This window comes from Amborella trichopoda, chromosome 5 (genome assembly GCF_054954075.1).
Source record: "Amborella trichopoda isolate Santa Cruz 75 chromosome 5, AtrichopodaSantaCruz75HAP2 v2.0, whole genome shotgun sequence".
NCBI classification, from domain to species: domain Eukaryota; kingdom Viridiplantae; phylum Streptophyta; class Magnoliopsida; order Amborellales; family Amborellaceae; genus Amborella; species Amborella trichopoda.
This window is the reverse complement of record NC_142340.1, coordinates 36798252-36819925: the sequence shown is the minus strand read 5'-3', so window position 1 is coordinate 36819925 and position 21674 is coordinate 36798252. Positions and strand designations below refer to the sequence as shown.

Genomic DNA, 21674 nt, shown 5'->3' with positions numbered 1-21674 from the left:
AAAATTTTTCAAAAAATTATAGCCAAAGGGCTTACTTTTTGAAATCTTTATAGTAAGTCCTCTAGATACAACTCAAAAAATTAGCAATGTTATAGCCAAGGGCATCACAATAACCGGCTCGATAAAACCTCCATAGCCAATACACAACAAGAATAACAGTACCAAACGTCTAATCAGTTTGGATGATGTTGCTAGATATTGTGTGGCAGAATCCCAAGAAGCAACACACTATCAAAAGCAGAAGTTGCCCCTTCAGTTAATGTGAAATAAATACTTGCTTAAAACCCCAACAACATCATCTCATTTTCCACATTAAGTAGAGAAAAGAAAACAAGATCCAATAATTAATGCAGTTTATCTCAGTGACTACGTAAGTCCCCATAAAAGGTGCAAATTTCCTGAAAGATGCATCAAGCATAAATGTTCAGAAACAAGCAGAATGAATAACAACACATCTATCTCATAGTGTAACTTCCATGTTCCATCAACCAAAAGTTGAAACATAAGGTTTAGAAAATATTATCTCCAAAAATATAGGATAAAATCGATTTGTACGGCTGGTTCTGTACACAAGAAGGTATGCCCAATTTAAGTCCCTCGAACCCCATCAACATCCAAAGGATGCTAAAGAAGTCAACTCGTATATATTATGCCAGGATGTGATGAAGATCTCATGAAGCCTTCCTTCGTGTGCGCCAGGTATCAAGTGTGCATCCCCTCCATCAACTATGGATACAATTCATGCAGTGAAGAGTTAGAAGCAAAGAAAAGGATTAATTGACTCATCATTAAAAAGGAATATATTGGATGGTAATACAATATCAAATTATCAATAAAGAGGCCTATGACAGATGTTAATAAATTTAAATATTAGGTTTAAGCAAGGAGAAAAAGTCTTTTGAAACTTCCAGAAGAAATTAAGCCAATGAAAATAAGAAAAGCAGCAAAAAGACTATATCAGGAAGACAGGAACTAACCCAAAACCCCAAAAATCCATTTTATTTAACAAGTAAATACCCCACAACTCACTAATCATCAAACCATGCATATTCTAACATGGAAATACAATGAGGAAAAGAGCCATACAGCCCATCCACAAGATTTACTATTGAGAACCCATCCAATAACAAGTTACCCATCGATACTTAACTGTGTTTTGCACTTGCATAAGTTATATAGAGAAAAATATAAAGTTACCACTCAAGAAAGATAATTATGCTAATAAAATTAAGGAAGAGTCAGTAAAACCAGACCTGGAGCTAAACCCAAAAACCCGCAAATTACCGAGCCACTTCAAATTGTTGAAGCAAGTCACAATGTGGGGTCTGATAAGAAAGGCCCCACTGTTGCCTCTGCAACTCAGTCCTGCAATTTGCACCAAGTATCGAAAAGTATTCTCTTTGCACCCTCTCTTCGAGGGTCGCCCTCTCCACACTCCCCTCAGGATACACCTGATCAAAATTCTCAGCTTTTACAAAATAAGGAACCCCTCTCTCTGTTATCTTCTTGTGCTCAAACCCATATGTTCGATTAAGTGAATAAGGTGGTTCAGAGCTCGGAAAATAATTCAACAATAACAAGAGAATGACCGGTAGAATTTGTACAAGAGTTCGAAGATTGAAACCCGATGAACCATTGGTTTCAGTATGGTGGTGATGGAAACCAGGTCCCATACCTGCCCTAAACCTGAATGGGCCAAATGGTGTGGCTGCTTGATTCATTCCAAAAAAGAAATTTCTGAAAATCTCATCAGCATCGATATCTGCTTCATAAAAATTGTTGTAGTTTTGAGCTCTAGGTCTCTCGTAAATGGATTCCTCACCCCCCATCAAATCATAGTTCTTTTTTCTCTCCTCATCACTTAGACATTGAAAGGCTTTTGAAACTGATTTGAAGGCTTCCTCTGCACCTGGAGCCTTGTTCTTATCTGGATGGACTTTCAGAGAGAGCTTTCGGTAGGCTTTTCGAACATCTTCAACAGAGCAACCCTTCTCCAAACCCAGAATTTGGTAATAATCCTTCTTGCTCTTAATCTGCCTAACAATGGTGACCTGTTCTTCTGTATAGGACTGAGATGAAACCTTTGAAGTTTGAGGAGCATGATTGGAATTTGAAGAAGTGGATGGAGACGTGGAGCTGGAATTTGCAGAATCAGGAGGGGGCTGATCACAACTTTCATCGAGGGTAGAGAGGAGATCATCAATGGGGAGAGAGGGATCAAGGCGACGGGCTTTTGTGAGGAATTTGAAGGCGCGAGCCTTGTCGCCAGAATCTAGGGCCTCTTTTCCAATCTTCAAGCATTTCAGGGCTGCATCTTTGTTTCCATCCATGGCTAGAGGATCAAAGACAGCAAACGAGAGCAATATACAGACAAAATTCAGAGAATTAATCCTTGAACGTCTAAAGAAACCCTAAATTTATAGCAGATGAAACCGAAAGAGGGGAGAATAACCCCACTTTAATTGCTCATAAACATGAGAGAGACGAAAGAAGAGAGAGAGTGGGCGTATGTTACCGGGGAGGAATGAGAGATCTGATAATGCAGACCCCTGATCGACCTTAAATTCAGAAACTGCGATCTACGTTCAATACAGAAAATAGAGTTAATGGCTAAGAAATTAGGGTTTCGTAATAGGAAATTAGGGTTTCGTGATGGGAAATTGGGGCTGGGAGACCCTGCGATGAGGGTGGTGAGCACAAGGGTCTGTGCAAAGTGCAAACCCTTGTGGTGAGGAAGAGGGACGAAGACGAGACCCCTCTATCTTTTAAAGGTATCATCATAATCCCGTTTGCCATTGCGTAAAAACTTGTGGACCTATCATAAATAACGTAAATACCCTTCTATGCGTTCTTGCAGGCGGGTGGAAATTTCGAGAATGGTGAAGATGAATATGAATAAATACCCATAAATAAACTTTTTAAATCTTAAAATGTATTTATCTTTGAATTTTTTTTTTGGGAAAAGTTTATGTAAAGCCAAGGCTCAAAACAATCAAATTCGAGCCTACCTCAAAAATTTCACTAGAAGAGATTGTTTTGATGCTCAAATTCATCATCTCGATATCAAGATGCATTGACATGAGAAAAAATGGATTTCAAGTTTTGGAAATAGTGTATTTTGTAACTCAATTTTCAAGTTTTCATATATCTCTCAATCTACACTATTTTTTAAGCTTTAAACTTTATAAACAAAGATGAAAAATATATTTTAAGGTTATCAAAAACATTTCCAGTATTGAAACCATATTTCTCGATACTATTTGAAGATAGGCCTAGGCTACATACAAACCACACCCTTTGTTTTTTTCTTCCTTTTTTGCACCATCTATATGATATTTTGGTATGGTATCCTTTACACAACGTCTATCTTTATAGATGGACATTTGTTAATTAGGAGGCTCCAATGTCCATTGACTAACTATTCAAAAGAACACGGTTTTCATGTGGCCAGCATATTGTAGAGGGAAAATTGCTGAAAACGCTTAAAAATATACTTTCTAGACACTCTACCCTACCCTAAATTTCTCTCACTTATTTTTCTCAAAAACTAAATTTCTCTCACTTATTTTTCTCAAAAACTATCTTTTCTAACTAATACCCCCAACTCAAAAGTTACATTTTTTTGACAAAAATACCCCTTTCACGTACCTTCATCGTATGAACAAATCATTTGGACGGATCCCAATAATACTTTCGTCGGACCGCGGTTATTATTTTCCAAACTTATGACATATGTCAGACTGCATTTCTACAATACCAAACTGCTTATTTAGACAATGATACGCCAGACCACCTTACTCTTGTATCTAAAACGTCGGACCGAGACCATGAAATGCCGGACTTACGTCTCCAGTAACAAAATCACCAGAGCAAAGCTCCATAACACCGGACTGCAAGTAAGATATTGCCAAACTGCATCCTCCTAGTGCTGGATAGATCGACCCTAACGCCGGAGCACAGATGTGAAACGCGGGACTTAACATCATTCCAGAACCACACGCGCGGACTGCACATTGCAAATGCCGGACTTACCCCACTCTAGTAAGGAATCGCCGGACTAAGACAACGGAATGTCGAACTGTTTGACGACATTGTCGGATTGCTCCAATATAATGCTGGACTGACCTTGCCTGAGAAACGTTTGCCGGACTGTAGCAATGACTGTGCCGAAGTGCCAATGATTCTAGGAAGAAAATCACCAGATCGTTGTGGTGAATTACCGGACTGCAAATTTTTCTAGGAATAAAACTGCTAATCCGTTGTTCTGTACTTGCCGGAGTGCTCATGAATCCAATGACACTTTCGTCGGACCAAGGTAGTGAAGGAAGCCGAGTGCTGGAGTGTTGTTCATGAAGTGTTGGAGTGCCAATGATTCTAGGAAGCAAATCGCCGGACTGCAAATTGTTCTAGGAAGCAAACTGTCGGTCCGCTATTCTGTACTTGTCGGAGAGCTCATGAATCTAGTGACACTTTCGTCGGACCGAGTTAGTGAAGTGCCGGATTGGCCCTTTATCCAAGAAGCCAAGTGTCGGAGTGCTGTTCATGAAGTGTCGGAGCCCCTTCTTCATGTGCTGGAGCGAGTTCTATAAGTGTCGGACTGCTTTGAAGAACATGATATGAACATGTAACTACTTATGCAATGATTTTTTCCAATGGATTGGCCTATGCAGTTCTGAGGATTAGAGCTCCATTGAATGAGCTCAGGGCTCGAATTGCTCAGTTTAGGGCGAGCATTGAGGCTTCTTTCACTGCCCCGGGATGGGTTGTAGAAGAGGGCTGATGTTGCAACTTCGAGGGAGGTTCTCAAGCGCCTGCTTGATACATTTCATATTGTCTCCAAGGTAGGTTTTATGGTTGCTTTTTTCATTTATGTTTCTCTACTATTGTCATTATTTGTTGGCTTTGGTATGAGACAACTGCGAATCGAATTGAATTTGAGTTGTTCTTGGATAGTAAATGGGTGTTCATGGATCAATTCTTTTGACTGGTGATAAATCCTAGGTTCATAGATCTCCATGAATTAGCCATGTGTATGAGAGTATGAATATAGAGAACATACCTATATAATCAACAATTTCTAGTGTAGATAAGCTTTTCATTTAATAAGGTAGTCTTTGAATTAGTTGTTGTAATTTGAATTATTTGTGTATCAAAGTAAACCTGATGCATGTTGAAGACTTTGGTGACTTTAGTTAAGGTTAATGCATGTTGGCTATTTGAGGCTAGTGTGGGTTAGTCAGTTGGACCCTATGCAAATCAGCATTTGAGATCGATGCTTATTATCGATTTGAAGCTAAAAAGATCTATGTGAGTCAGGCGATCAAAGGGGATATGGATTGTAAGTCAAGGCTGACACATATCTGTTGATTGAGGTGATGAGGGTTGACATGTAAAAACAATGCATATTGATGAGTTGACAATGATGTAGATCAATTACTTGAGGCCAAGGCAAGCTGGTGATTGAACCCTATGTGGTTCTCATGCCATACGTGGTGTAGGCTTGTTAAAGTTGGTATAAGTTTGTGATCTTGTTTTTATCCATGGCAACCAAGGCATTATTCTTGGGTGGGGAACACAAGTAATAATTTGAAAATCATACTTACTTGTAGTGAAATTATTTGTGATGCTTCTTTGAAAATTAAATTTCAATCTTAACAATATATGGTAAGAAATGCATTAGACAAGTAGCAATAAGAAAATCTTATTAAAAATATACATTGTACGTATCAAATTAGGGAAATACATAATGAACGGTTAAAACAGGTTGTCATGTGCTTTCCCAACATCAATATTACTAAACAGGAGAAGTAGCAGTACCACAGTTTATCGAACAAGGTTCCCAACTTTCAGGCTACTAATTGTCACTTTCTCCCAGAATCTAGGAAAGGAACTGAGATAGAAATTGAGAGACAAAGAGAGGGAGAGTACTGGTTGAGGGCGGTTGGGCTTTTGCTGGTGCGAGCAAGGAGGAAGGAACATCGAGTGGCTTCAAAGTGAGCAAGAGAAGAGAGCCACAATTTTTGTTGGGGTTTAACTTTTCGTGAAAGTTGCAGACCTTGGGTTAACAAGTCGGCCGCTTTATCCAAGAGAATAGTGCTTTGGGGAAAATGTAAGTTATGACTTTCTCCTAATTCATTGTTCCCATACTAGGGAAAGCTACAGTATAGGAGAAAGTTGGGGACTTTCCCACCCATTCACCGTTATCAGATGCTCCCTTAGTGATGATCGAATGATATGAGTAAACATCAATTATTTACTTTAGAAATGTCAAACTAGAAGAGAGCACTAGAGACAAAGGTGAAGAGTTAAATATTTGAAAGGCAGAGATCTTAATGCCGAATTCTTGATTGCTATTGTTAGTTCGAGAAGAAGAATGAATAGTCTAGCTGGAGATTCTAGGGTGGAAGAAGACGGTTAGAAAGTGTTGACATATATGGCTATGAGGCCTTACATGTTTTAGCCTACATTTGTGGGAATCAAATATATCCAACGGTCATATGGTCCAACGTCCATATGAACGTAATCCCTCGTTTTCTCACACACCCGTTGGAGATCAGGGAACCCCTTTGTTTCTCAAAAACCCCGTTGGAAAAATACAATGGTTACCCCTTATTCTCCCTATAAAATGGGAAGCTAGAGAGATGATGAATATAACAATAAATAGGCGTACATCTGTCTAAAAGGCGAAGGGATAAAAATCTGGGCTCCGCGATCGCCAACCTCACGGCACCCTTTCTCTGATCTCGAGTTTGATCTTATACACACTTCATCAAATTTTGCTAACAATGGTATCAGAGCCACCAGGTTCCATCTACCCTATTTTTACACTGAATTTTAACGATAGAGCTTATGTGATTTGTTTGTTACAATATATGCCCAATTTTTATGCATAAATTGTGCTTCAAAAAATCACCTGCTGCTATCATATCTTGGTTTGCCCAATTTTTGTGTATAAATTGTCCTTCAAAATATCACCTGCTGCTATCTTATCTTAGTGCATTATCTTGATTCACAGTGTTAATTAATTAAAGGATAACTATGCATGCACTCCTTTTGTATTGATCAATTTCAAATCACCTCTATACTATTTTTTATGGGTTTAGTTTAGTTTTTGAATTTTAAGGGTGATTTGGCTCCGGTTACAGTCATGTTGTTTGCTTTATCTGATAAGTTGTGATATGGATACATCATACTATGTGATATGAGTTGACTATCGAATTTTTTTTCGAGCAAACTAGTCTCATTCGCTGCAATTGAAGGGAATTAAGCGAAAGAGAAAGTTGTTGGGTTCCCAAGTGGTACCTATCATGCCACTTGGCTTGAAAGATGCGTCCCTATCACGTGCCCCTTGGTTAGAGAGAGAACTATAGGGAGACAGGGGAAGAAAGGGAAGAGGAGGGAAGAAAGACAACATCTCCACTATTTTCTCCACAATCAAGCTTAGGAACTCGTGTACGATTGCAACTGCTCGTTTCTCCAATCTTGTGATTGCAGCCTTTGATTTTCTCTTATTCCATCTCTTGTTAACTCTAATTTCACTGATGTCTCCATATGATCCCCAATAAGGAAGTTTTTGCCATTCTCTAACCCTAGCCCTAAATTCTTTGCTCAGTTTCATACCAGGTGGTAACCCATGCTTGAAACCAAACCTAATCTCTTATTCATCCATAGAATTCTCTGCTTCAGGAGTATAATTCAACTCCATATCAATCAGTTTCAGAATATGAGTATTAGGTTCATGGGCATCAATCAGAGAGAAAATTGTAGGGTTCTTTGCTATAATCGAATGCTCAAAATCATCAGGGAGACCCAATTCTCTCCAGACCTTGAAAATGGCTCGAAGAGGCAATGATTAGGTGTCTGACATCAACAGACGACGCTTTAATCGATCGATCATGAGAGTTTCAGAGGCTTCAATGGCTTCACTTTTTTATCGAATTATGGCCATGACAGTGTCTGTTAATTTGCAGAAATGTTCCTTTAAGGTTTGGTTATAGAAGATGGTGAATATATGGGGAAATTTCCTTAGAAATGAAGGAGCTCCTCTATTTAGATGAAGCTTTTGGCTCAATTTTGAGAGGAACAATAGAGAGAGGTAGAGATCGGGGCTTGCAAGGATCAGGTCTTGAATCTTGATGACCTTAAGAGCTTTAGAGAGAGAATGGTGGGTTTTTGAGTTGAGTTCTAGAGAGAGACGATACTGGGCTTCCTAGATGATTTCCTGAGAAAGATAATGGCAAGGTTCCAGAGCAGAATTCCAGAGAGAGAAAGTGGCGGATTTGTAGTAGGGTTTTATGAAAAAAGAAAAGAAAAAAGGAAGGTATCCCTGTAGAGTTGTAGTGAGAGAAACTAAAGGATTTTGAATCAGAATTCCAGAGGGAGAGTGACCGTTTATCTCTTTAGAGGGAGAGAAAGTTTAGAGAGATAATTAAAACTTGAAAGGGAAGGAGAAGAGAGGGAAATTGCTTGTTTTCAATTAATGTGTCTATCTTCTATTCTCTTGTCAACTTCATTGTGTTGCATAAATCATTGATTGGGAACTCAATGATTTGGGCTCGAACTTGCCTGAATCACTTGGACCCGGCATATCAGTTTTTTTGGGTTTTTGCTTTGTGAGGTTTTTTTGGTGTAGAAATCAGGCCTCTTCGGTCTTAGAAAAACCCTATAATTTATTATTTTGGTTCGTAAATGATATCTAGAACCTGGAAGATGGGTAGAAAGAAGGAAAAATATCCTATTATACCTTATTTTTAACTTCTATATCTCATCAGACCCAAGAATTGAAAATATTACTTGTAAGCAAAAGAACTCCATCTTTTCTATCTTTCAACCCCCTAAACCCTTTTGACCATGTATTATTGACCTCAACAATTTATAAAATGACTTTATCTCTCTCTCTCTCTAAAACTCCAACTCTCTCACATCATTGTCTCTCTCTCTCTCAAAACTCCATCTCTCTCTCTCAAAACTCCATCTCTCTCCCTAAAACTCAAACTCCATCTCTTTCTCTAAAACTCTATCTCTCTCTAAAACCCAAACTCCAATTTTCTCTCTCTAAAACTCCATATCTTTCTCACACATAAGAAGATGTGCTCATGTTTGAGCTCGAGCTAAACCCCTTGGTTGGTAAACTCATCGAGAATCGAAGAGAGAGAGAGAGTTTGAATAGGGTGTCATTTTAATGTTTGTTTGGATCAAAAAATTTTGGTCAAAAGGGTCCAAGGGGTTGTAAGATAGAAAAGATGGAGACATTTTGCTTACAAGTAATATTTTCAATTCTTGGGTCTCATGAGATATAGAAGTTAAAAATAGGGGATAATGAGATATTTTCCCTAGAAAGAATATCAATCAAAAAAAAAAAATTGGTACAAACAGCAGGGATATATGTACTTGGATGATGCATATATGTACGTGAATATATATGTTTTTTGTATTAAGCTTAAATGCACTCAATCTATGGTATGACACTACATCCTTGCTCATAAGGATGCATCCTTGGTTCTCTTAAACCACATAGTAAATAGCTCAAAAAAAAACATCGATTCGGATAATTAGATATCCAAATAATGCAACCCTTCACCCTCACTCCTACCCTACACACAGAAATACATAAGAAAGTCTTGAATAAAAAGTAGTGATGATAACAAAGTTAAAGTTGGGACTCTTGCCAGGGCTTGAGCTCGAGTCCTGTTGGTCTGCATTGGACGAGTTCAAGTTGGACTGAGGAAATTTCAATAATAAAATTTAAGACCCAGGTGATTCTTGGTGCCCGATCATGTTTGACTCTGGTCAGACCATCAATCTTTCAAATGATAGATGAGAACTATGATGGTGATGGTGGTGGTGATGATATGCACACTTGGTGCTTATGTTCTTAGAGTAAACACTACTAATTTTTTAAAGGAATGTCTTGTTTTGCTCTTATAGTTGTCTTATTGATCTTGTCTGGCACTAGAAAACTCAATAATTGTGGACCAGGAAAGTATACAATACGTATGCCGCAATCCTTTGAAGTCCTAAATTCTAAACCCATTTAGTTTGGGATAAAAATGTTACAAACATCCCTAACGGGCAAAAGATAATGCATAGCGAACAAAACATCTAAAATTGTGCTTTTAAGCAGATAAGCTTGAAGTTATATGATATTCAGATGCAGATTTTGCTAGGGATAAGGGCGATAGTAAATCTTCCTCAGGACATATTTTCCTCTTTGGAGGGGTTGTTGTTTCTTGGTCTAGCAAAAAGCAAGGGTATGTAGCTAGGTTCACACAAGAAGCATAATACATTGCATGTAGCACTGTTTGCACTTTTGCTGCTTGGATAAAGCGCTTCATAGATAACTTGAAGCTGCAAATAATTAACGGACCGATCTAAATATTTTGTGATAATCAAGCTGCAATTAAATTAAAAATATTTAAGTGAGCAAATAGCTCTAAAAAAAGACATATAGATGTCCAATATCACTATATTCAGGATGTAGTTGAGAGAGGTGAAGTAACTGTTAGTTACTTTCCCTCATCAAATATGATCGCTGATCCATTAACAAATGTTCTAAGTGCGGAACTAATGTCTAAACATACTAGCTTAATGGGACTTAAAATGTTTAAGTCAGACAGTATTTCATGAGTGAGAAATCTGCATTAGCGTGAAAATCCTCATGATAGACTAGCTTAATGGGACTTAAAAATGTTTAAGTTAGACATTTTTCATAAGTGAGAAATCTACAGTAGTGTGAAAATCCTCATGATAGACATTTGTTATGAGAGGCATATACGTAAAAACGTGAGAAAAACCTTATGACAAAATATTTTCTTAAAGGTCATACTCAAAAGTAGGAGTATGCATATGACTTATTATGGTCGGCCGTCATAGCCAAGTAGGAGATGTTGACATGTATAGCTATGAGGCCTTACATGTCTTAGCCTACATTTGTGGGAATCAAATATATCCAACGGTCATATGGTCCAACGTTTATATAAACGTAACCCCTCGTTTTCTCAGACACCCGTTGGAGATCAAGGAACCCCTTCGTTTCTCAAAGACCCGTTGGAAAAATACAACGGTTACCTCTTCTTCTCCCTATAAAATGGGAAGCTAGAGAGATGATGAATATAGCACTGAATAGGTGTACATCTCTCTAAAAGTCGAAGATATAAAAATCTGGGCTCTGCGATCGCCAACCTCACGGCACCCTTTCTTTGATCTCGAGTTTGATCTTATACACACTTCATCAAATTTTGTTAACATAAAGACATGGAGAACGATGCCATACAATATTTCATAAGAGCTTTCTCGGATGGAAATACTTGTTCGATGCAATTTGTCCAATTTGCTTATGAAAGCGTAACCTCAAAAGAAAGTAAATGACCAAGAAGCACAATTAAGAGAAGATGAAATCTAAAAAGACATGTTTAGTATTGCAGGGCACAAATCCCTTGGCTTAGATGGTTTTCCACTTTTGTTTTCAATAAACTTTCACGTTTGATAAAATAAGATATTATTTTGATAGTTGAAGACTTCTTTGACAAAGTGGTTATCAATAAAGTCATTAATTCAACCTAAATTGCATTGGCCCGAAGAAATATGACATTTCATGCCTCAATGGAAAAAGGCCCATTAGCATGTTTACTATTCTTTACAAAATCATTTGCAAAGATCTATGATAATATATTAATCACCCATGAGCTTGTACACTCTAGAAAATATAACAACCAACCATGTATAATTTGCAAATTAGATTTGGAAAATGCTTATGGCGAAGTGGATTAGGGGGTTCATTAAGAAATTATGGGACTGATGGGCTCTGGGTTGAAGCGGAGAAGCAAGATCAATGGATGCTTATTAAGTACACATTTATTTGTTTTAGTTAATGAAGTGTCCAAAGGGTTCATTCAGGCATGAGTTAGACAAGAGGATCTATTATCACCTTTTTTTTGTTTACACTAGTAACAAAGCTTTCGGTGTCATGTTGAAGAAGGTGTAGGATGGCCTTTTCTCTGGGTTCTAAGTTTTGAGAGGAGTTAGAATTGCATATCTTCAATATGTGGACTACACTCTGATTTTTTATAATGTAGAGTGGAACAATGATAGGTTTCTATGCGGCGAAGCTCGCATATATAGAAATGCGGGCCTCTTAATAAATCTATTTTTGAAATGAATGTTTTGACTTAAATTTTAAAGACATGTTATCTCTAACATAGAGAACATGAATATGAAAAAATAAATAAATTTTAAAAACTAAAAGTAATAATTTTAGTAAAAAAACATTTGTACCGCTAATTTCCACTATTTTTAAATGGCACACTTGCGTGCTGCTGCTTTACGCTTTTTGGACTACATATGTAGTCATGCGGTCCAGCCCGCATGAAACAATTTTCCTTATTTAAATTGGAGGGATTTTTGAAATACATTAAAGTACGACTCGGACTTAAAATGAATATTGGAAAGACGACGCTGGTGGGAGTGGGTGCTCAAGACGTGGTGGTTTTAGACCTAGCAAACGCATGGGTTGAGTAAATGACTTTCCTTTCAAGTATTGCATTATGCCTAGAGAAAATGCCCAAGATCCATGTGGGACTATGTTATTCAAATGTATTTGTCCTTAGGGTGGATCATTTTGATTAAGTGCATACAATTGGTCATATGATGCCGGATCAGTAGGGCCAATCATTTACCCATAGATTCGTGTCACATCATTGGATCGACGATTAGGATCAGGTCTAGATCAGTATAAATTGGTGATTCAAAGAATATTAAAATTAAAAACAAAATAAAATAAAATAGGGGTTTATGGGTTTGGGGAATCAAGGGGACTTAAAAAAACATTATACAAGCTTAGAAAAAAAAAGAAGAAAAAAATGTAGGAGTGGGATTAAGGGCTAGGCCATGACCCAAACCATCTCATAACGGATTCGGACTTGACTGATTCCCATACAGATCAGTGATCCAGATTAAAAATCATTAGGTATACAAAGCTAATTTTTTATATGACAAATAAAATATTTAAACACAACCTCAATGTTCTATTGTTAATTAAACCTGTGATATATTTATCATCTGTTGCAAAATGAACATAGAAAAAATAGTGTTTCAAAACTCGTATCGATGGGATAGATCATTCATCGAAAGATCTATGTCGGGTCGCTGGACCGGTGATCTAGACTAGGTCGCTGGATTGGTGATCTAGACTAGGTCTGGATTAGTGATCTGAATTTGTGATCTAAAAAATATTTTAAAATAAATAAAATTAAAATAAGAGTTTACAGGGTAGGGACATTGAGGAAGCCTAAAAAAAAGATTAAATAAATGTAAAAAATAAAAAATAAAATAAAAACGTTTTAGAGGCAATTAAGTCACCAAATTGCTGACTTAGAAACACTGGATGAAAAGCGGTGAGTAGCCTTCGTCCATCTCCAAGAACATGCATGGCTAACTCATGGTTGGCTCTAACTCAAATAACGTTGCTGGGCATTTAATCACGAGCTTCAAAGTAGGGGTAACGTTTTCCCATAAAACACCACAATTTGTGGAACGAAGACTTTAGGAGAAAGAGAACTGTTTCTTTATTGCTCACAAACTTCATCATTAGGGGGACAAATAAAGAGAGAAAAGAGAGAAGTAAGAGAAACAAGGGGAAAACTATGAGAAAAACTTGGGGGAGTGGGAGGACTACTTGTACTCAGTTCCTTTATAGTCTTGAGAGGGTTACATAGACATTTGAGTAGGGGTCGCAATAGGGTCGGGTCCACCCCAACAGGTTGATCGAACGTGGTTTGGGTTGTGTCTGAGTCCAAATGACTTGGACGCGAATTAGGACAGGTTTGTGTCTAGTATGGATCCTAGGGGGTGTGAGGTCAAACTGACCCGGTATAAAATATTTAAATAGATACACATAAAGGAAAAAGTTTATATAAGGGTGATGCTTTAAACAATCAAATTAAAACGCACCTCAAAAATTCACTAGAAACGTTATTTCGATGTCTAAACATGCTCAAATCAATCATCTTGACTTTAAAAAGTATGGATACGAGAAAAAATAGATTTTAAGTATTGGAAATAGTGCATCTTGTAATACTGGATTGTTCATTTTCAACATTTTCAAATATTCATAGATGTGCTCGATCTACACTATTCTTGAAGCTTTAATTTTATAACTAGATATGCTTTCAGGCCCTCGCAAAAGTTTTCAGTACTAAAATTAGATATTTCGACACTATTTGAAAGTGTAGTTTACTTTGATTGTTTCGGGTCTCAATCTTATACAAACCACACCCATACATAAAAAATACATTATGTAAATAGTTTTGGGAAAGCTTTCTATGCTTCCCCTACAACATAAAACTTATATACTTCCCCTTATCCAACCATCCATTATGAAAGGAGGGCTAAGATTGCCCCAATCACAATGTCATGTCCCTACACTATTTTATTTTTAATTTTTCTCTATAAACTATTTTGGCACCAAATTTTAGACATCCAATCCTCTATTAAACTCGCACTAGCAAAAAATATTAAAAAATATTTCCAATAAAATAAAATGATCAAAATACCCCTGAAAGTTCTAAGGGATATTTTGGTCATTACATGTCATGCTCCAAGAATTTACAATACTGATATTCCTGAGATGTGACAGTCAAAACATATATGCATCTCTTGATAGGACAAATTTACAGTGGCGAATTCTTACAAAGTAACAAAAGAAAGTTTAAGCACAATTACAATATCTTCCAGAGTTGATCCTGACGAGCACTCAAAATGAAACCGCAGTTATCCAGAAAAAAATGTTTACCATAATTTGATGAGTTTGGCTACTCAGTAAGTGATCATTATAATCCTAAAAATAATCATGGTTGAAAGATATCAATATTTTCAAAAAGGAGATCTATTAACAGATATGCATCAACAGTTTCACTTTCAAAAATGCATAATTAAGTATAATTCGAATAATTGAAATGCTTATAACATTTTAACGACAGTGCATAATTCAAAAGATTTCACAAAATACCCTACTGGCGTCCCAAGTAGGTCACCTATATACCCCATCAGCGTCCTGACGGGTCCACTTAATCCCTATAGACGTCCCATATAGGCCCACTTAATCTCTGCAGGTCCACTTATACCTCACCGGCATACCAGATGAGTCCACTTAATCCCTATCGGCGTATCGGATAAGTCTACTTATACCTCACCGGCGAACCGGAAGCGTCCACTTGCATACTTAATGTATTTTTAAATCTTTTTAAACATTTGGAAGCAGCAATATCATGCACTCAGAATATCACTGAAATTATTAATATGAATTTCACTGAAACCATTAACAACAGTCACTTTCAATAACATCTAAAAAATAACCAGTCAAATATTTTGGGCTCAAATTTAGAAAGGTAACAGTTCGTAAAGACATTTGAGCATAATTGCCAATCTAATATGTATAAAAAACTCTTATAGAAATTCAAGAATACGGAATTATCAAAATTTATGAGATGTCAATTTGCAAATAAACATTTCACAGACAATGCTATAATCAAATGCAAAAATATAAATTTTCAAATAATAAGGCAGTCATTTGCACATGAAATTTACAATGTCTACATATTCAAAAACAGTAGAAAGAAATCTCACAATTTTACTAAAAGCAGAAATATCACATTTATTTCTAATAATTTTACAGTATCTAAAATTTTCTAACAATAGACAAGAAAGGAAAAATAAATAAATTTATTTTTCTAAGAATTTACAGCATTTAAGATTTCTATCATAGATAAAATATCACAATTTTATTAAAAATATTATTTTTCAAAATAATGAAGTCGCTTGCGCATAAAATTTATCGCTTCTAAAATTCATGATAATAAGCAGAAGTAATTATTTCATTTCATTTTTAAAAAAAACGGATTATTTTTCAAGATAATGAAGTCACTTACCTAAAATATTTGAGAGGGAGCTTCTGATAAAAATTCGGCTAAAGAGAGAAAGCGCTCACTGCGTTTCAACTAAAGAGAGAAAGATCTCAAAAATTTTCTAGGGTGGGAGTCCCGGCCTCTCCTATTTAAATTCTTAAGATATCTTATTATATTATTTTATTAAGTTACACCTCATACATGAGGTGTAACAATTATATTACACATGAGACGTTTAAAGCCCACGTCCACTAAAGGACGTGGTAATGAAAGGAAAAGTTAACAAAAGTGGTGATGGTCCTTAAGGACAATAATACTTATAGGGACCATCACACTATAAAGAATTATTTATTTATTTATATTTATTTATATATTTTTTTGAAAGTTTAGTATTGTTACATTCTTTTCCCCTTAAAGAAATTTAGTCTTCTAAATTTGTGTACCTGATTACTGAAAAAGATAGGGATATTTTTTTCTGATATCGTCTTCTTGTTCCTAAATCGACTCCTCTCTTGAATGGTATTGCCATAATATACGGATCAAAGGAATCTCCTTGTTACGCAACACTTGTACCCTTCTATCCAGTATCAAAATTGGCTGCTCAATGAAGGATAGGTCCTTCCTGATCGGTAAAGGTTCATATTTCAAGATATGGGATGGATCGGGCTGATATTTTCGTAGTGATGATACATGGAAGACATTATGGACGTTTGCTAATTCTGGTAGTAAGGCAAGTCTATAAGCAACACCTCCGATTCTTTCCAAGATTTCAAATGGTCCGATATAACATGGGCTCAGATTTCCTTTCTTGCCGAATCTCATAATGCCTTTTATTGGTGAGATTTTTAGGAAAACTCGATCACCTTCCTCAAATTCAAGATCTCTCCCTCGGTTATCGGCATAACTCTTTGGCCAACTCTAAGCTGTCCTGAGCCTTTCTCGAAGTAATGCTATCTTATCTATGGTTACCTGGACAATTTTTTGTCCCAAAAGCTTTCTTTCACCAACCTCGTCCGAACAGATGGGTGACTTGCATTTCCTTCTATACAGGGCTTCATATGGTGCCATCTGAATACTGGCTTGGAAGCTGTTATTATAAGCAAACTCAATCAGGGGTAAATGGTCATCCCAGCTTCCTGTAAAGTCAATGACATATGCCCTCAGCATATCTTTCAGGGTTTGGATGGTCCTCTCCGATTGTCCATCAATTGGGGGTGAAAGGCAGTGCTAAAGGTGAGTCTCGTCCACATGGCTGACTGTAGCCTAGCCCAAAATTTAGGAGTAAACCGAGTATCCCTGTCCGATACAATACTGACCGGAACTCCATGCAATCGCACTATTTCCTTAATGTACAACTGGGCCAGTCGATCCAAAGTGTACGTCGTGCGAATCCGCAGAAAGTGGGCACCTTTGGTCAGCCGGTCCACAATGACCCAAATGCTATCATGTCCTGACTTTGTTCCAAGCAAGCTAGAGACAAAATCCATAGAGATGTGCTCCCACTTCCACTCTGGCACGAGTAAAGGATGCAACAACCCAGTAGGCCTTTGATGCTCAGCTTTTACTTGTTGGCATGTTAGGCACTTAGACACAAATAGTGCTACCTCTTTTTTCATATTATTCCACAAAAAAGTTTTCTTCAGGTCTTGATACATTGTAATACTTCCGGGATGTATCGTATAACGAGAGTGATGTGTTTCTTCCAAGATAGCTTTTTTCACACTCTTATCATTCGGGACACAAATCCGACCTTTGAATCTTAGCAAATCCTCACTACATTTAGAGAATTCTTCTCTCTTTCCCAGCTTCACCTCTTCTACAATTGTTATAAGCTGAGGGTCTTTCTTTTGTACCGATCGAATCAGTTGAATTAATTGAGGTTCTGCCTTAATGTTGGCAATCATACATACCACACCATTAATGGACGGAGTCGGATGCCAATCCATTATTTCCTCTAACAATCTCATTTCTTGGATCATTAGATGAGCTAAGACTCCCGTAGATTTTCTACTTAGAGCGTCGGCCACAACGTTAGCTTTTTCTGAATGATAATGGATTGTACAATCATAATCTTTATCCATCTTATCTGCCGCAAATTTAAATCCTTCTGAGAGAAGAGGTATTTCAAGCTCTTATGATCCGTATATATTTCGAATTGCTCACCATATAGATAATGCCTCCACATTTTCAAAGCGAATACTATTACAGCCATATCCAAGTCATGACTTGGATATTTTTTCTCATATTCTTTCAACTGTCTGGATGCATATGCCACTACCTTCCCATATTGCATTAATATATAGCCCATGCCTTTATGTGAAGCATCACTATAAATCACAAATCCCCCACTCCCCTCAGGAATAGTTAAAATAGGTGCTGAAGTTAATCAAACTTTTAGTTTTTGAAAACTCTCCTCACATTCACTTGTCCACTCAAATTTGACATTTTTTTGTGTCAATCGAGTCAATGGGGTTGCGATTCGAGAAAATCCTTCTACAAATTTTCTGTAATATCCTGCCAATCCCAAAAAGCTTCGAACTTCAGTCACAATACTTGGTTGTTTCCAATTAACAACGGCTTCAACCTTTGAAGGATCAACTGATAGACCTTCCTTTGATATGACATGTCCTAAAAATGTCACTTGTTCAAGCCAAAATTCACATTTACTAAGTTTGGCATACAATTTCTTTTCTTTTAATATTTACAATATCATTCTTACATGCTGCTCACGTTCCTTCTGATTCTTGGAATAAGTTAAAATATCATAAATGCAGCCGGTGCATTGGTTAATCCAATAGATATGATTAAAAATTCAGAATGGCCATACCTTGTTCTAAAAGCTGTCTTGGAAATATTTTCACTTTTAATCTTAAGCTGATGGTATCCAGATCTAAGCTCAATTTTTTAAAACACTTGTGATCCTTGTAATTGATAAAATAAATCATCAATTCTAGGTAATGGATACTTATTTTTTACTGTCACTTGATTTAACTGTCTATAATCGATACACAATCTCATGGTCCCATCTTTCCTTTTAACAAACAATATCGGAGCACCCCAAGGTGACACACTACGCCTGATAAAACCTTTATCTAATAATTCTTCCAATTCTTGTTTAAGTTCCTTAAGTTCTGCAGGTGCCATTCTGTAAGGTGCTTTAAAAATTAGGACTACTACTGGCAATAATTCAATAGAGAATTCAATTTCCCTGTCAGGTAGTAATGCTAGCAATTTTTCAGGGTAAACGTTAGGAAATTCTTGGATAACCAGAATGGTATCCAAATTTATCTCCTCCTTCCTATCTTCTTTGATATAGGCAAGAAAGTCTTGACACCCTTTTTGAATGAGGCGATTAGCTCGAATACAGGAGATTAATATATGATGGGGAGTCTTTTTTGATACCATTGAAGTAAACTGCTGGTTGATTCAGAATACTAAAGGTAACCATTTTCTTGTAACAATCAATACTTGCATGGTATGCAAAAAGCCAATCCATGCCTAAGATTATATCAAAATCTTGAATTTCTAGGAGTATTAAATCGACCAACAGTTCCTTTTCTTTTATCTTTAATACACAGGATTTGTACACTATATTGGTGTCACTTGAATTTCTCATCGGTGTGGCTACCTTTAGAATGTATTCTAATTATTCTGGTTCTACCTTTAAGTAGCATGCAAAGTGTGGTGACACAAATGAATGAGTAGATCTAGGATCAATCAAAATCTGAGCTACTTTTTAGAAGATAATAAGAGTACCTTGGATCACTGATTTTGAGGCCTGAGCGTCTTGGTGGGTGATCACAAATATTATTCCCTTCATCTGAGGCTTTTGAGCTATCTCTCCCTGCTTTGGAAGCTATTGCATCTATAAGCTAGGACACTCTCTAATCTAGTGCCCAATTTTTCACATTTAAAACAGGCTCCAGTATTCCAATAACAAGGGCTCGATCCATGGTTTTTCCCACATTTTTTACATAGTTCTATTGGGCTTTGAAGTGGCAAGAGCCTTGGTTTCTTATTTACCCTTTTAAGCTGTTGTTGATTAGATGGTGTGGGTCTAACCTGACATTTCTGGTTTTTCATCTTTTGCTAATCTTCGAATTCTTTTTTGACAATTTGGGCTTGATCCACTATTTCAGCATAAGTTCTCAATTTTAAGACTGATATTCTACTTCTAATAGCTGATCTGAGACCCCTTTCAAATTTTTTCACCTTTCTTGCCTCATTGTTAATTATATATGGTGCAAACCTGACCAATTCAGTAAATTTGGCCTCGTACTATGCTACTGTCCAGTGTCCTTGGATTAATTCTAGAAATTCCATTTCTTTTTTGTCTCGAATAAAATCTAGGAAATACTTTTTATTAAAAACCTCTAGAAATACTTCCCAAATCAAGGGTTTATTTTCTTTGACCAGTATTCCTTTTGCCATTCGCTACCAATGTTGTACTTCACCTTCTAACATAAAAACTGCCAAGGCCACATTCCTATCATCAGGACATTTCATTACCTCGAATAGTTTCTCTAATTGCATAATCCATCCCTCGGCTTCCAGTGGGTTTACAACACCTTTAAAAGAATGTGGGTTCAATTTCTTAAATTGTTCGATATTACTCCCACCATTTTCCGTAACTGACTGCCTGGGTGAATTGTTGTTTATGTTGCATTAGAGCAACCATATTTTCCAGACTTTGTAAATTCCTTCCATATTAGCTTCAGCTAATCTGGATTGACTTCGTCCCGATCTGTACACACAATAAATGTGATTTTAAGTACATTCTTTTTAAATTTCCTAAGAATCTTAAACATATTGCTCTGATACCATAATTTGTCACGCCCCAAGAATTTACAATACTGATATTCCTGATATGTGACAGTCAAAACATATATGCATCTCTTGATAGGACAAATTTATAGTGGAGAATTCTTACAAAGTAACAAAAGAAAGTTTAAGCACAATTACAATATCTTCCAGAGTTGATCCTGACGAGCACTCAAAATGAAACCGCAGTTATCCTGAAAAAAGTGTTTACCATAATTTGATGAGTTTGGCTACTCAATAAGTGATCATCATAATCCTAAAAATAATAATGGTTGAAAGATATCAATATTTTCAAAAATGAGATCTATTAACAGAAATGCATCAACAGTTTCACTTTAAAAAATGCATAATTAAGTATAATTCGAATAATTGAAATGCGTATAACATTTTAACGACAGTGCATAATTCAAAAGATTTCACAGAATACCCTACTGGCGTCCCAAGTAGGTCACCTATATACCCCATCAACGTCCTGATGGGTCCACTTAATCCTTATAGACGTCTCATATAGGTGCACTTAATCCCTGCAGGTCTACTTATACCTCACCGGCATACCGGATGAGTCCACTTAATCCCTATCGGTGTATCGGATAGCTCCACTTATACCTCACCGGCGAACCGGAAGAGTCCACTTGCATACTTAAAGTATTTCTAAATCTCTTTAAACATTCGAAAGCAGCAATATCATGTACTCAGCATATCACTGAAATTATTAATATGAATTTCACTGAAACCATTAACAACAATCACTTTCAATAACATCTAAAAAATAACCAGTCAAATATTTTGAGCTCAAATTTAGAAAGGTAGCAGTTCGTAAAGACATTTTAGCATAATTGCCAATCTAATATGTATAGAAAAACTCTTATAGAAATTCAAGAATACGGAATTATCATAATTTATGAGATGTCAACTTGCAAATAAACGTTTCACAGACAATGCTATAATTAAATG

General features: G+C 36.6%; 1 protein-coding gene and 1 pseudogene across 1 annotated transcript; both read right to left on the bottom strand.

Annotated features, from left to right (window-relative positions):
- Nucleotides 1-440: 440 nt before the first annotated feature.
- Nucleotides 441-2730, bottom strand: LOC18428425 (DnaJ heat shock amino-terminal domain protein (DUF1977)). Its single transcript, XM_006837744.4, has 3 exons — nt 2516-2730; nt 1254-2332; nt 441-726 (listed from the first exon to the last, which is right to left on the bottom strand). Exon 2 carries the CDS (start codon nt 2328-2330, stop codon nt 1281-1283), a length of 1050 nt encoding a protein of 349 aa, XP_006837807.1. The 5' UTR covers nt 2331-2332; nt 2516-2730; the 3' UTR covers nt 441-726; nt 1254-1280.
- Nucleotides 2731-7240: 4510 nt separating this feature from the next.
- On the bottom strand, nt 7241-19982 carry LOC105420213 (protein ROOT PRIMORDIUM DEFECTIVE 1-like; annotated as a pseudogene).
- Between the last annotated feature and the right edge of the window lie 1692 nt (nt 19983-21674).